Raw genomic sequence first — 16,389 nt, forward strand, 5'->3', positions numbered from 1 at the left:
AAAGGCAGACCAAGGTCTAACCCCAGAGCAGGGGGCGGGAGGGAAGGATGTCAGAGTGGGGAAGGGGGTCATTTCCTCTTCTTTCCAGAAAGACTTTGAAATACCAGACGCTTGCCATTGGGGCTCCTCGAGGGAGCTTTCCCAGCTCTGGGTCTCTGCCTTGGGCTACAGGTCCAGGATTGGGGTCAGGTCACTATCGGCTTTGTAACTCTTGCCAAGACTGTTGCCTGCCCAGAGCCTCAGTTTCCACACATGTTAAACAGGCACAGGACTAATACCTGCTGCTGAAAGAATAAGAGAGAGGCGTGTTTAGCCCCTAGGTCTCCATCCTAGGAGCTGTCATTGTTGTCATTATCATTTATGGACTCCTGGCGTCCTCCTGTGTCTGTGTTAACCCCAGAGTGGCCACGCTTGGAGAGTGGGAGAGGGAGAGGCAGGCCAAGCGCATACAATACTTTGAGGAAGCTCAAAATATTCATTCATTCACTCCTCCCCTCCTCCCAGTTATAACCCCATTTCTTCTGGGGAGCTGAGCACAGCTTGGGGGGAGGAGAGCCAGGTGCCTAAACACATAGCCATGGAGGGTGGGGAAATGCAGAAGCCAGCTATTCTTCTGGAGCTGCTTATAACCCAAGCACATTTCCCAATGAGGACACTTGTAGAATGGTGGGCAGCGGGGAGGGGAAGAGGTGGATTTTATCATCTTTCTTTTATTCTCAAATGCACATCCATGGTTGGCCGGTGTCTCCTGCCCCTCGGTGTTCTCTAAGCAGCGGTGGCATGGGGTGGGGGGAATGGTGAGGTGGGTGGGGACAGGGAGGTACCTCTGAGGCCATGAGCTTTGTCTCACTTTATTTTGCAAACACAGGCAGTGCAGTGTTAGCTCAGAACAAGTGTTCCCACTCTCGGAGTACAAAGGAATACTCTCATTTATCCCTAAGAAGTGGGAGGTGAAGCCAGGGGTTTCCATCGGGGGAACCCGATACTGAGGCCCAGTAGAGAGGGGAGCCAGGCACTCTGCCTCCCTAAGACAGAGGGGGGCAGGGAGGGGAGCGTCAGAAAGTCCTGGCCTCTCTCCCAGGCGACTTTGGAGGTTCAGCTGCACACTTGCTACTCACTTTGTCTCCCGGGGGTGTTCAAGTTCTTACTAACCAGTGCCCTGGGAACAGCCCCCAGATGCTCAGGTCTCCCAAGGCACAAGCTCCTTCTAGCTCAGGACACCTGTTTCAGGCTGTTTACCTGAGAAGGGGGGCCTGGCTTTGTCTCAGCCAATTAGGCTGTGTTTGCCTACGAGTGGGCCGCCCTTATTGGCCGGGAAGCACAAAGATGGCTCCTGGGAGGTGATTAATGCAGTCTTTGGAATTGTCCATAGCCTGCTTCATCCCGAGGGGCCCCTGGGTTCAGAGGTCTGGTCTGGTAAACGGGCATCATTTGCAAGGGTCTGCCACTGTGGCTCCAAGGCACATTTGCAGCGGCAGAGTGTGCGTGGGGGAGACGGCACTGACCCAAGAGCTTTCTTGAGGCCGCCAGAATCTATTCTCCCACTTCTCTGGTGCTTTCTCTTTCCAAGGCATCGGCTCATTCTGAGAGCCAGGTCATATTACTTATTCCCAGGGGGAATGAATGTTTCCTTGTTATGCCAACAAAACCCGGAGCCTCTCTCAATCAGGAGGGATAAAGGCTTGTTTGATTGCACGCAGATTTGCAGGCTTTTATCAGCTTTTCAGAGGGCAGCAAGTCTGGAGTCTGGAGCTCAGGCTACAGACCTAGCAATCAAAAGCACCAAGCTATAGATGCTCCAGTAATTGATGTTAGTTTGTGGGTAACTCTACTAAACAATGAACATTTTAGAAAGATCCCTAGGTCATTTAAAAAAATTTAAATTCTGTCCATCTGGGGAATGTCACTTAGTGCTGAACCTTATGCAGGGATCTTGTTTTTGTCCTGCAGTCCTGTCTGTACCATGAGGTCCCCGGATTCAGGAGGCTGTATGTGGGATGCAGCTAGTCCATATGATGCTCTTGCTAATTGGAAAAAGGCACCCCCCTTTTCAGGACATTTTACCATCACCTGCTGGGAAATGGCCTTAGTAAATATTATAAATGTACACAGAATGTAGGTACACAGGCATGATGTCTAATGGGAATGGTGTAGCCTTGGGTGTGACTTGCAGAACTCTCCGTGATGGCTATGACCTTGGCCTTGCTTCCACTGGGGGGTATAGTGGCTACGACCCTGCTGCTCCTAGGAATCACCTCTTCCAGAGTGGGAGGGCTGGCTCCTGCTTTTGCTGCTGCTGTCTGAATGGGAGGCCACTTCTGTTATCAAGCCCTGCTGCTGCCTGCTCCAAAGTCAATACACAAGAGGCAAGTGGTGGTAGAAACAGAAAGATTCCTCTAATCAGAAAGCTGGCAGTCTCGGGGAGAAGGCTGACTTGTGTCCCCAAACCAACTCCGAGGATTTTGCTCAGCCCTGTTTTTTTTTTTTCTTTAGGGCTGCATCTGTGGCATATGGAGGTTCCCAGGCTAGGGGTCGAATGGGAGTGCAGCTGCTGGTCTACACCCCAGCCACAGCCATGCCAGATCCGAGCCCCATCTGCAGCCTACACTGTGCAGCTCCTGTTTTTAAAGGGAAAAGGGGGAAGTAAGAGTGAATCCTGGAGATAGTTCAGGGTCATTGCTGTCTCTCTCTGTGTGCAGACATTGAGTCCTTGTGATCTTTCTTTAGATGCTGTGTTGCTCATGTGGTTTGTTCGTGAGATGACTGAAGGGGAGGCTGGGGAAAGAGCTGCTCATCTGTTAGTTGCTTATTCTTCAGTTCGAGTTCTTTGATCTGTGGAAAGAACCAACAGGTTAGGCAATGGATTGTGTGATCAAAAGATTTGAAAGATGTGCTTGGGCTGGAGGTGAGTTATAATATAGCCCTGCTAAAGTGACAAGAGAAAGGGCATCTCTTGAAGGAGCTCTTCCTGCAAAAACTGCTTATACTCTCCTGCCCCTGGTCCAGAGAGTTCTCTCCATCTACCACCTCAGGGCTAGTTCTCACGATGACCAGTCTTTCTTTTCATTGCTGCTAGGAGCCTCAGGCTCCTAGTAACTCAGAGTGAGATGAGACCCCAGAAGCTATCTGCATGAATGCGCCCTGCCAGCTCGACCCTGATAAGCAGGTGGGGTGCAACCTGGACTTTAAGTCAAGTCTTTGAAACATGCTTGCTGGGTTCTTTTCCAGCCATCGTGCTGAGCCCGGTCCTATGCATACCTTCCTGGCTCCCTGAGAAGTCATCCCTTTCTCTCTCTCCCTAGTTGAAGGTGAAAACCTCCCTCAAGGTCCCCTCGAACTCTGGAGAAGCGAGATCCTTGCCGTCTGATTTCTCCAGGTCTTTTTCAGGCGTTCACATGCAGCTTTAGTCTCATCAGTCACCTAAGAATCCCAGGTGGCCTGTTTTCTGCAGGCTCCGACTTTGGTGTTTATTTGGTGACCCCAATCCTTATTCTTTCTGTTGTCTGGATGCTCCCATCGGCTCATTTTCTCCCCCTTTCTCCTCTGAAAGAGCCTGCTGCTCACCTGTCATTCCTCCTCCCCCAGGAAGTCACCTGTTCCTGCCAGAGCTAACATTTGTAAATACTCGTGTTTACTTTGAATGAAGGGAACATGCCCCCTCCATAGCACAAAGAGGCCCACAAAATACCCATCCTCTGGGGACAATTCACTCTTCACATCCTCATGAAATGTTGCCCAAGTCTTTCATTTGCAAAATTTGTATCCAGCTCTTTCTATGGTCTCTGCTCACAGTCGCCTGGAGGGAGGTGACTTCGTGGATGGGGAGGCGGGGCTGGGGTCGCTGGCCACGCCCACTCCTGAATCCCTGCTTTCTCTCCCTGCTGCCTCCACCCTCACGTCATTGAGAGACATGGCCTGAAATAGATTTTTCTAGGAGACTGGGAAGAATTTTGTTACCTTCATTTGCTTGGTGGAATAGTTTTGATTCATGGAGGCCGACTGTGGTCAGAGAGTTAATCCAGGGGAGGTCAGTACATCTCAAGAAGAGATCCTTGTAACCCAGGAGCCCCAGAGGAGTTAGTTGTCAGGTGACAGCCCTGTGACTTGATGTGGTTGTACAGATGGTGCCCACCCACTGTGTCCCAGGGATGCTTAGCTCCTAGCTGGGGTTTGAACATAAGTACACACACACACACACACACACACACACACACACACACCAGATATACATATAGTCACAGGAACACACGTACACACACACACACACATATCTACGTATACATACACACCAGATACACACACATATGTCACGGTCTGTGCATGTTGGTTGGAAAAGTTTTTCCAGATTCAAAGCAAGGTGAAGAAAAGACAATTTTATTGAGGCAAGAGATGCTGTTAACACAGCGGGCTGACTGCTTGATAATCAGGGTGAGCAAACCCCAGGTACATGGTGTCTGTTTTTATAGCCCAGGGAGAGGTGAGGTCTCAGGATACAACTGCTGACCTGCTCATTGGTTGGAAAGAGGGGTCTTACAATACACTTGCTGGTTGGTTGGGGGTGTATAAGGCCCCAGTAGGGGCGGGGTGAGGCATGGGCCATGTACCTTTCCTAGTAGGGGCAGGAAGGGGTAGGCAGCTTCCCCGAGGTGGGACATCGGGCATTACAATGAGATGGGGCCCACAAGGGTCTGGTGATTCTTGTTTTGCCCAGAGGCTTTGAGTTCTAGCTCCTTGAGGAGGACTTGAGGTCCAATAGCATGCACACATAGACACCTACACACACCTACGCACACATATATACACACTCACACCAGATACACACACATACCCACATGTATACACACACACACACACACACACACACACACAATACATATCCATGCACACTCACACATGTTCCCTTTTTGCAGAAAGGACCACTCTCTCAAGTCATCAGTAGGCTAAGGAGTGAGGAATTATTTGGGGTGCTTTGTCAAGACCCAAGAATCCATATGGCGGGCCCTGGTTTCACTTGCTCTGCCGTGTCCTCACGTACCTGCTTCCCTGCTCTGCAGCTCAGCCTCCCTCTGAAGACAAGCAGAGCCCTGCCTGACCCTGACGCAATAAGCATCCTTTTCCTTTCAAGCCAATTCCCTCCCCTACCCGAGTGCAGGGTGGGAGCAGGGTCCGTGAGCTTCTGTGCTTTTGGTGGGATGGTGACCTTGGCCCCTGTGCCTTTGGGGGGTCTGGTCTCTTGGCAGAGGTCAGGGGCTGCCACAGGGTTTCAAGATTTCTCTCAGATGAAGCAGAACGTGGCCTTTCAGGGTCCGTGACAATCCCTGGGGGAGGCTGTCAGGTCCTAGGTCTCAAGCTTTCAGTGCCAATGCTGCCCTGACCCAGCAATCTCAAAACCCTTCTGCAAAACATCTCCTAAGCGGCTTTCCTTCCCTCCTTTTGGTGAGAATAGGAGCCTGAGGTGCCCACCAGCACGTGCTTATTCAGATGTTTGTACCCTAAGGCAGATTTGCCATCTCATTTAGAGACAAGACCCAGAGAAGGCATTGAACGGCCCTGACAGAGAATGACGCGATGCTCTCCTTGGGTCAGGAAAGGGCGAAGTGGGGCCACAGCTCTTATCCCAGAGTTGATTCCTTCCTGAGCCGCAGAAGGGTGGGCAGAGTGGTTCCAAGCCCAGAACTTGGCCAGAACCCAAACTGAGCACTCGAGGCTTGTGCTAGAACCTTGACCTCCTGGCCAGCTGGGGCCCTGCCCTGATCCCTGGGAACTGCTCCCAGGCTGCCTGAGGACAATGGGGCGAAGGGGAGATGGGCCCTTTGGAGGGCTCTGTGGCCACCTCTCTCAGCACTGGGGACTTCAGTGACATAGCCAGTCACCCTGCTTCTCACGAGGGCTGTACCCCAACTGTCTCAGAGAGAGGAGCATCCCATTCCACAGAAACCATCCATGTAGTGGAAATCTATCAGCCAGTTTCATGGGGTCTTTTGGAGCCAGATCTTGGAAGGTGAATGGGAATCCAAGGCCATGCAGAAGTGAGAAATAGAACCAGCCACCCTCTCCCAGCCATCCTTGCAGGCTGACCAATGAAAACTCTGCCCTGGCAGAGGAGGGAAGGGGTTGAGGGGGGGGGGGATGTGGGGAGGGGGAGTTGGGAGGGTGGGAGGGTTGGGGGGAATGAATTCTAGAACCCACTGCTTTGGGCCCGTTCAGGCGCAGGCATCTCCAGACCTCCTCCAGAGGCAGCACCCACCCCAGAGCCTGGCTGAACAATCTTGCACTTTATCTATTAGCCTATTTGTTTTCTTTGCTCACTTCAGACCTAGGAATGCCCCCTGCCCTTCTCCTTCCTCAGCTGTTTGGGAAACAACACAGGAGCTAAGTTCCAGATTTCTTGCTACTGTTTTTTTCCTCCTCTCCCCCACTTCGCGCCCCCCCGCCCACCTGCCCCTGGGGAGCTGTTCTTCTCTCTCCCTCTCCTCCTTCCTCCAACTGGCTTGTCATCTCCAGGGAGGAGGCCTGGTCTTCTTTAATGAACTGAAAATGTGATTGAGCTGGGCCCCAGTTGGGTCTGCACACCCACCCAAGCAGGGTGAGGTCATTGCTTGATGGGGCCGGGCTGGCACTCTCTCGCCAGCCTCTGGCACCACAGACAAGAGATGCAGGAACAGAGAAGTAGCCACTGCCAGGCACTGGAGCCAAGGAGATGCTGGAAGTGAATTAGCTGACCCTTTTTTGGTCTCTCTGCCACAATGGTTTAGCAGAGAGCTGAGGAGAAGCCATTTTCAAGCTATTTGGCTAGTATTGACAGCAAGCCAAGGATAATAGTTATAAGCACTTAATTGCCTTCCCTGTGCAATCTCATTGGCTTTTATTTTGCAGCCATGTCTGAGGCAGGCATTGCTAGCAGTGTTAGGACTAGGTTCCACCGTGACAGGACAGGCCTGCACAGTAGAGAAGTATTATTTCTCTCCTGTGGTCAAGGAGCTCGAGAAGGTATGGATGCCATGGTGTTGGGATGAAGGGTCCTTCTGTCTCATTTCTCTGATGTCCTCAGCCTCATGGCCCAAAAGGGTGGCTTAAGTGCCAGGCATCACAACCACATTCTAGCAGTAGGAAGAACAGGGTTGAAGAAAGAAGCACCCCCTCCTTTTTGAGGCCGCTTCCTGGGAGTTGCGCCCGACCCTCCTGGTTATGTCCTGGGGGTGCAGCTGAGTCATGCGGCCACTCCCAGCTGCAAGGGAGGCTGAGAAATGGAATCTTTATTTCCAGTGGTTGTGTACCTAGGGCAAGATTGAAAACCAAGGTTTTTCCAACCAAGAGGGAAAGCAGAAATATATTCTGGGCAACCTTCAATCTCTTCCACAATCTCCCTCTTTTACAGGTGGGGAAGCCAAGGTGCAGAGAGGGGAGATAGTTTTCCTGAATTTGTTGCAGGAAGGGGGACCCCTCCTAGGGCCTGAGAATGGGCTCTTGTCTAACACTCCTCGGAAATGAATTGTCCAAGGAGATGCATGTGCTGCCAAAGCAAGACTTTAATTGGGAAGGGGCGCCTGGGCAGAGTTGAGGGAACCCAGGGGAACTGCTCTGCCACATGGCTCGCTGCCTCAGGTTTTACGGGAATGGGGTGAGTTTCCAGTTGTCTCTAGCCAATTACCTTTGCTTGGCCCGTCCTTGGTCTGGTTCAGGGTCCTTCGAGGTGGCACGTGCACCTCTCAGCCAAGAGGGATTCCAGTGCCAAGGATCCTGGGAGGCGGGTCATCTCCTCCCTCGTGTTGGCCCCTCCCCAGTCCTCCTGGTTAGTTTTCAGGGCAGCATCGTGCTCCTTATCAGGGCCTCCTGCTGTGATGCAACTCAAGCAAGTGGCTTTTATGGGGTCTGGCCAAGGTGGGCGGTTTTGGTCACTGTTCTCTAACAGACTCACACAATTGTAAGTGACGGGGTTGGGACTCCAGCCCAACCATGCTTCTGAAACCTGGGCTATAGCCGCCGTATGACCCTGTCTTTTAATCTGATCCAGAGGAAATAAGATGGAGAGGGTGGGAGCATCAGGGGCGAGGAAGACCGGGTGAGTTGTGGCTTGGTGGCAGGGTTTGCGTCCTGCTCAGTGACTCCTTCACCAGTACAGCTGTTGGCTAACTAGTTAGACTGAGGGCCCCTTTATACTCTTTTTTTTTTGCCTTTTCTAGGGCTGCAGCTGTGGCATATGGAGGTTCCCAGTCTAGAGGTCTAGTCGGAGCCGTAGCTGCCCGCCTACACCAGAGCCACAGCAACGCTGCATCTGAGCCACAACTGTGACCTACAGCACAGCTCATGGCAATGCCAGATCCTTAACCCACTGAGCAAGGCCAGGGATCGAACCGGAAACCTCATGGTTCCTGGTCGGATTCGTTAACTCCTGCACCATGAAGGGAACTCCACCCCTTTGTACTCTTAAAAATAATGAAGGACGCCAAAGAGTCTGTGTTTATATGGGTTGTATCTGTTGATATTTACCCTTTTAAATACTAAAATGGAAAATTTTAAAAACACACAAATTCAGTTAAAAATAAGAAACCTTACCTTTAACATGAATACCATCTCTTTAATAGAAATGACTATAAATTCCAAACCCAAAAAAGTTTGGGGGTGGGGAATGGCGTTGTTTCGCAGTTTTGCAAATCTCTTTATTGTCTGGCTTGAGAGAAATCAGCTGTAATCTCACATTTGCTTCTGTAGTCTGTTGTCATATCACACAGCCTGTAGCCTCTGGAAAATTCCACTGTGCATTTGCAAAAGCAGGAGAGCAGAAAGGTCAGATAACATCTCGGTTTTATTATGAAAAGAGTTTTGACCTCCCATATCCCTGAAAAGATCTTGGGAGTCAGTAGGGGGTTCCTGATACTTTGAGAACTGCTGACTTAGTGAGTTCTTTACTCCCTCCAAGCCTCAGTTTCCAAATCAGAAAGGCTGTCTTGAGCCTTTCTCTGAGGAGAGAGTGTTCTTTAAAGGGGTCTTCAGGAGTTCCCGTCGTGGCGCAGAGGTTAACGAATCCGACTAGGAACCATGAGGTTGCGGGTTCGGTCCCTGCCCTTGCTCAGTGGGTTAACGATCCGGCGTTGCCGTGAGCTGTGGTGTAGGCCGCAGAGGCGGCTCGGATCTCGCATTGCTGTGGCTCTGGTGTAGGCTGGCGGCTACAGCTCTGATTAGATCCCTAGTCTGGGAACCTCCATATGCTGCGGGAGTAGCCCAAGAAATGGCAAAAAAATAAAAAATAAAAAATAAATAAAAAAATAAATAAATAAGGGCCCATTGGTGGGAGTGGGTGATGTGGTGGTCTTTGAGGCAACCTTATGAGTTGGGTAACAGAGCGCGCATCCACCCTGGAGGTGGCGGAGGGGATTGGTCTGCTTCTCCTTGACGCTGGGGGATGGGCGGAGAGTCGTGGGGTAGGGGTGGGGGTGGTGGCGTTGTCCAGCCTGGGGTTCTACAGATTAACAGCCTTGGGTGGGTAGTGAGAAGCCAGAGGCAATCCCTGGTGGTGCCGTGCCCTGGTGGTGCCGTGGGTTAAGGATTCGGCATTGTCACTTCTGCGTTTGGGGTTGCTGCTGTGGGACGAATTTGATCCCTGGCCCGGGAACTTCTGCATGCTGTTGTATGGCGGAAAAAAAAAAAAAAGGGAAAAAAGAAGTCAGAGGAATGGCCCAGGAGCTCGTGTCCCTCTGGCCTACCCAAAACGGCTGTGCATAACAGCACCCATCTTCCACAGACGAGGGGCCCCGAAGAGACATGCCTAAGTCACAAATGGTTTGGAATCCAGCTGAAGCCACTGGATCATGGGACACGATTAGATCAGTGTCCCAGGGCCAGCTATGTCGTCTGTTGGCTACTCCAGGTTCGGCTTGACCATAATTACTCTGTTGTTTCTCCTCCGGCTTTGACCTGTGCTGCTGGCCTTGCCTTGGCGTGGCCTCCCTCCAGCCCAGGAACCTAAGTCCTGGGAAGCATCCAGAGCCTGATTCAGACTATGCCCCCTTCCCCCGGCATCGTGGCTGCAGGTTCCTTCCTGCTGCAACGGGCCGCATGGTTGGGGAGACACCCTTATACTGAGCCCACATTTTCAGGCTGTCGTGTAAACCTTCTCCGTGGAAACCCCTGGTGCCTGTAGACAAAAAGCTCCCTGAGAACGGGGGCTATGACTTTCTCATGGTGGCGTTCATGAGTGTTGATCCGGCACTCCCTTATTGCCTGGCATGTGCATCTTGGGAACACGACCCCTGTCTTTGAAAAGCCTGCAGGGAAATCGGGGGAGATGGCCCCAGGAACGGATAATTCTGGGACCAGAGCAGATGCACCCAGACCAGATGTGAGACAAGTCTGTTTGCTTTCTATTCGGGGCCTTAGCTGGCACAGGGCCTGGTCATAGTAGGTGTGCAACAGATTGAAGAAAACAGGGAAACCATCAGTGAGGTGCGGCATGGGGAGTGGGAGGCCTCCCTGCCTCCCTAAAGTGCCAAAACTTGGCCCTCCAAGCCGGGGTGGGACTTAGGCAGACTTGCCTTTTGTATGGACCACCCAGCCAAGGCTTGCTGAGCTGAGGTTTGGTCACCTCCTACAGGTCCATGTCTTGCCACCGGGTCTGAGAATACGCGATAGTTCCAGCTTGGATTTGTGTCCATGGAGACGTCCTGGCTCAGGACCTGGCCTGGCGGGGCTGCCTGTGGTGGATCAGGGAGGCCTGGGAGGCAGAGACGGCTAGCTAGGTGTGCCACTCTGCTGCAGCCCTCCGGTGAGGCCAGATGGGCTGCAGAGGCTCTCAGATGCCTGGAAATCCTGCCTGACCCTCATACTTTGGTCACCCTCATGGGCCAAGCTCAGGCCAGGGCTGCCCAGAGGACAGACTTTTCCTTTTGTCTGAGAAAGAAATTCTAGGCAGATTTCAGGTGCAAAGGGTTGAGGCCACAGGAATTTTTCTAAGGGAGGTGATTGTATCTGCAGAAATCCACTCCCTTCCTCCAGGCCAATGATCAGAAGACACCCTTCTTGCTGAGGCTTTCTGTAAACCATTTAATCCCTCCAGGGACAGCCCAGGAAATGTGCTGGAGAACTTTTCCCACTTTTCCTTTGAGCAGGGGAAGGATGAACGGGGGCCAGCTGGAGGCAAGCCACGCTGGGCTCTGCCCCGTTTACCTCTGAAACAGGGAGGGGTCTCCTGGACTCCTCCTTGCCTCTGGCTGGCACTGTGCCCACCCATGAGCCTGGTCTCTGGACCTGCAGGGGCTGGTCCTGAGGTGCCCAGGCAATGGAAGCAGTCACTAGAAAAATCCCCTGGAGTTGCCTTTGGGGGTTTTCTCTGGTTCTAAATTGTTTGTGTGTGTGTGTGTGTGTGTGTGTGTGTGTGTGTGTGTGTGTTGGGTGGGGGAGATAGGCAAGTGCCCTAGCACCTGGTCCTCCAGTAACCTGACTCTCGGAATGGCATTTCTTTTCTTTTTTTCTTTTTTTTGCTTTTTAGGTCCACACCTGCAGCATATGGAAGTTCCCAGGCTAGGGGTCAAATCAGAGCTGCATCTGCTGGCCTCCACCACAGCCACAGCAACATGAGATCCGAGCTGTGTCTTTGACCTGCACCACAGCTCACAGCAACGTGGGATCCTTAACCCACTGAGTGAGGCCAAGAATCGTACCCACATCCTCATGGACCCGCATCCTTATGGATCCCAGTCCGGTTAGTTAACCACTGAGCCATGAAGGGAACTCCCTCTGAGTGGCATTTCTGATGGGCCAGGCAGTGTGACAGAGGAAAGAACCAGACACAGGCCCCAATCTCCTTCCCTGAGTCTCACTTGCCAGTGAGGACAGAGGCTCTTAGACCTGCCTAATTAGAAAGAACCAGCAGGGTCGCTCCCCCATCCTCCTACCGGAAAGAAACCTACTTTATTCTGAAGGAGTGAGACCCTCCCAAATAAAAGACCAGCAAGAACAACCCTCTGCTCATCACGGAGCCCCCAAGATATTAGTGAGTTGATAGTGTTGCCCTGGCAACCATTTATCCCTGTACACTCCAGGCAGATGCAGATGGGGAAGGGACAGAGATGTCCTGTCCCGCTGGTGACATGCTCACCCTTCTGAGGATAAGCCTAATGGCAGGAAGGACAGTGGAAGGGCTCTCTCTGGTGGCCAGCATATCAATGACAATGACAGCGATGATAATGATGATGGCGATGATATGGGGTCATGGGTTCTTAGGCTAAACCTTTTCCAGGCATTATTCCATTCAGTCTTCACTTCCGTCTTTTCAGATAAGCACTGTGGCTATTATTCCATCCACAGAGGAGATGGGGTTAATAGCTGGGTTACACGGTCACACAGTCAGCACATGGGGGAGGCAGAAGCCGGACCCAGGCTGTGACATCACAGCACGTCCAGGGCAGGACTCTTCCTGGCACGATCTTCAGGAACCTCAGTTTCCCCCGTGTGAAGCGCTCAGGTGGGAAATGGAAGGATGCTCGTCATCACCCGAGACCTCGGTGCCACAGCCGATTGTTCATCCACTGGCAAGGCAGTGTCTGTAGTTATTGCCCCCTCCTTACTCCAGGACACCCTCCTCCAACAAGGGGGGAGGTCTGCCTCCAGCTCCACTGCTGAGCCTCTGTTTTTTCCCAGTCTCGCAGGGAGGTCGTTCAGAAGGGTGGGGTCTCGGAGGGAAGGATGGATGGCTGCTCTCAGCCTCCACGCCCAACAAACAGAGCTGCTAATTGCCCTGCCCGCAGGCCTGGATGCAGCTTTGCAGTTCATAAGGCGGCTGCTTTTCTGAGGTGCAGAGGGAACCAGCCTCACTTAACTGGCCCTAGAGCTCTGTGGGTCTCCCTGACCCTCTGCCCCACCCTAGGCCGTCGGGCGCCTGATTCTGATGGCAGGCTGTGCAGGCCAGGTGGGGGGTAGGGGGCAAGGCCCCAGCCTGGTAGCGCTGTTGTCCAGACATGCTTTTCCCTAGGGCCATAGCACGGCCCCTGGTGCTGCCTGGGTGGGTCTCACAGGTGGGGAGCAGCACTGGGTCAGATTTCTGTTCTCTGGTCGAGGCCCAGGGGCCTGGCTCCTGGCTCTTGACTTGCACAGCCTTGCTCTGGCCAGCCTTTGTACGGGTGAACAGATTGGATTCCCTCTCCTCAGAGCCGGTCCCTTCGTCTTTTTTTCACTGTCCCCTTTACGAACCCCGATTTGCTCTGGTTCACTCTCCAGGCTCAGCCCTTCCTTCAGAGGTTCTCACACTCCTTTCTTTTTTAGCTGAAGTCAGTCTGTTCACAAATTATGCAGGGAAGAAAGTATGCACCCAGCGGGATCACTTACGGCAACAATACCAAATTGTGTCAAATTAAAGACAAAGCGTGGTATCGATTGTCAGATGCACTCTGATTTGAGGTCAATTGTGGAAAAGATGTGCATTTAGAATCATTGAAACAGGGAGTTCCCGTCATGGCTCAATGGTAACGAACCTGACTAGTATCCATGAGGTTGCAGGTTTGATCCCTGGCCTCGACCAGTGGGTTAAGAATCCCACGTAGCCGTCAGCTGTGGTGCAGGTCGCAGGTGTGGCTCAGATCTGGTGTTGCTGTGGTGTAGGCCGGCAGCTGTAGCTCAATTTGACCCCTAGCCTGGGAACCTCCATATGCCACGGGTTTGGCCCTAAAAAAAACAAAACAAAACAAAAGGAATCATTGAAACACAGACCTGATGTGTTGGGTGGGTTGTTTAAGCTAACATGTCCAGGAGTCACCTGTGAGAACAGTTCCAAACCTGCCTGTGTTACGGGGTTCAGGTTGTCAACAAAATGATAAAACCCCGGAATAGCCCTGGCCTGGCAGTGCCTCTGGCACCCTTTGTAGAGTCCTGACATGTTTCTGCTGATGGGAACCGGTCCAGTCTGTTCCCAGGAACCATCTGGGGAGTGTTTGCTGAACTCTATCCCCGACACGGTGAGTTTAAATCTCTGAGGATGAGTCCGGGAAACTCTGCTTTATACACCTCCTTCTCTCACCGCCTCATTGGAGAAGCCCGGGTCAGGCAGGGGAGGTAACCAGGTGAGTCTGGAGTAGATACTGACCTGATATCCCGGGCTCTGAGCCACACGGCCTCCCGTGGAATTATGTGAGAACTTCAGTTCTGCCCTTTTTGTGAATCTCTCTCTCTTCTTTCCCTTCAGAGGACCCTGCCTGCCAGCGCAGGTCAGGGCCCTGGGATCTGCATTTTCAGGGCTCAGTCCAGCAGGTGGCCCCAGTCTCGGGGTGCTCCCTAAAGCATGGGTCCAACAGCATGGGTTCCACTGACCGCTAAACTGTTCCGTTAGACAGATGTCGCCACGCACCTACGAGGTGCGAGCCCGGGTGCTTGGGATTCTGGGCAGGGCAGGTCGCCGAGCACCAAGGTCAGGGGACGCCAGGCTGCCTGGGTGCTTCCCTCCCTAAGGTGGCCTCTCCCCCCACCCCAGGGCCTGTGGGAGCAGTGCCAGCTTCTGAAGAGTGCCTCGGTGTTCGCCCGCTGCCACCCCCTGGTGGACCCCGAGCCTTTCGTGGCCCTGTGTGAGAAGATGCTGTGTCCGTGTACCCAGGGGCTGCAGTGCCCGTGCCCCGCGCTCCTGGAGTATGCCCGGGCTTGTGCCCAGCAGGGCATGCTGCTCTACGGCTGGATGGACCACAGCTTGTGCCGTGAGTCAGTTTGGGACCCCCACCCGCTAGTGGTGGGGGTGTGGTTCTCGGTGCCATTCTGGAAGCTCTCAGGCTGTCACACCTCAGCTAGTCAGGGCCTTCTGAGACCCAGGTCCTGTGGCCCAGTTCCTGCCCAGCTCCTGCCCTCTGTCACCTGGGCACAGAGCACACTCCCTTCCTTAAAGGCTTTGATGAAGCTTGAAAGGCCCTCCTAACCTGTCCTTGCGTCACTCCTCCTGACTTTGTTCTTACTCCCTGCCTCCCTCGCTCCCCCCTGGCTCCCTCAGGAAATCCATCCCCTGCACTCAAAAACCTTGTTCCCCACCTGCCAGCAGAATCTCAGCAGGGAGTTCCCACTGTGGCTCAGCAGGGTATGAACCTGACTAGTACCCCTGAGGACTCAGGTTCGATCCCTGGCCTCGCTCAGTGGGCTGAGGATCTGGCATTGCTGTGAGCTGTGGTGTAGGTCATAGATGCGGCTCGGATCCCGCCTGGCTATGGCTGTGGTGTAGCCTGGTAGCTGCAGCTCTCATTTGACCCCTAGCCTGGGAACTTCCGTATGCCACAGGTGCAGCCCTAAAAAGCAAAACCAAACTAACCGCCCCCCCCCCAAAGCCAAAAAAATAACAAAAACTCAGCAGTTAATGTCTGAACTGATGAGATGCAGGGTGGTGGCTGAAATGGGATCCTGGGATCCTCTCAGGCTTTTATCAAGTTCTTCCCTTTCATTAAATCCCTTCTCTCCTTGGCCAGTGCTCATTATCCCTCCCCCTCACCCGAGATCTGTCATCTAATCTCCTTGGGTCCCTAGTTATTGTCATTGTCACCAACCCCCAATTATGGTGATGAAGTAGGAACTTCTCCAGGCACCTCGCAGGCAGCCTCCTCTCCCCCGAGACTTCCCAGAGGTCACACAGGCTGATGGTGCAGGGGAGTGGCCCGGATATTTACACCACACACGCCTTTCGGTTGGTGTTTTGCAGCTTATAAATTAGAGCTTTTCATCTTTGCTGTGGGAGTGTGAGAAAGGTGGTTGTTAGCACCTGGGTTCTCCCCTGGAAGGGGGATTGGCTTTTTTTTTTTTTAGCTCTTTGAAGGTAGGATGGGGAGATGCCGGTGGCATCTTGCAGGAGAAGGGGTGTGGCGTGCTGAGATGCTCTGGCCCTTCTGGTCCTTTGGCCTCCGCATCCGTCAGCAGCAGGGTAGAGAGAGAAAGGAGAGACAGCCCATGTCCATGAGGAACTGGTCCAGCAGGAGGATGGAGGCCTAGGTGATGAGGCTCAGAGGGCAGTCCCGATGCTCAGCAGACATAGGAAGGAATGTGCCCCATGCTGGCAGTGGGTGTGATGGTGTGTGCCCAGTCCAGTCCTGCGTGGGGGCGTTTGGTCGGGCCCAAGAAATTTTCTTTTTCTTTCTTTCTCTTTTTTTGTTTGCTTTTTAGGGTCACATCTGAGGCATATGGAGGTCCCCAGGCTAGGAGTCGAATCAGAGCTACAGCTGCTGGCCTACGCCACAGCTACAGCAACACAGGACCCGAGCCTCGTCTGCAGCCTACGCCACAGCTCATGGCAATGCCAGATCCCTAACCCACTGAGCAAGGCCCGGGATCGAACCCGCAACCTCATAGTTCCTAGTTGGATTTGTTAACCACTGAGCCACGACAGGAACTCTGAGCCCAATTTCTTGAAGAAGAGAAGGGATGAAATGGAGGGAG

The 16,389-nt window shown here is 53.0% G+C and overlaps 1 protein-coding gene across 1 annotated transcript in view; it reads left to right on the plus strand.

The window, feature by feature from the left end:
• VWF (von Willebrand factor) overlaps positions 1-16,389 on the plus strand; it is a 136,737-nt gene that overhangs the window by 21,038 nt on the left and 99,310 nt on the right. Inside the window, exon 7 of the mRNA XM_047787770.1 lies at positions 14,459-14,675. Coding sequence (XP_047643726.1) covers positions 14,459-14,675 — 217 coding nt within the window. The remainder of the gene's footprint in view (positions 1-14,458; positions 14,676-16,389) is intronic.

Source organism: Phacochoerus africanus, chromosome 7 (genome assembly GCF_016906955.1).
Source record: "Phacochoerus africanus isolate WHEZ1 chromosome 7, ROS_Pafr_v1, whole genome shotgun sequence".
Classification (NCBI taxonomy): Eukaryota; Metazoa; Chordata; class Mammalia; order Artiodactyla; family Suidae; genus Phacochoerus; species Phacochoerus africanus.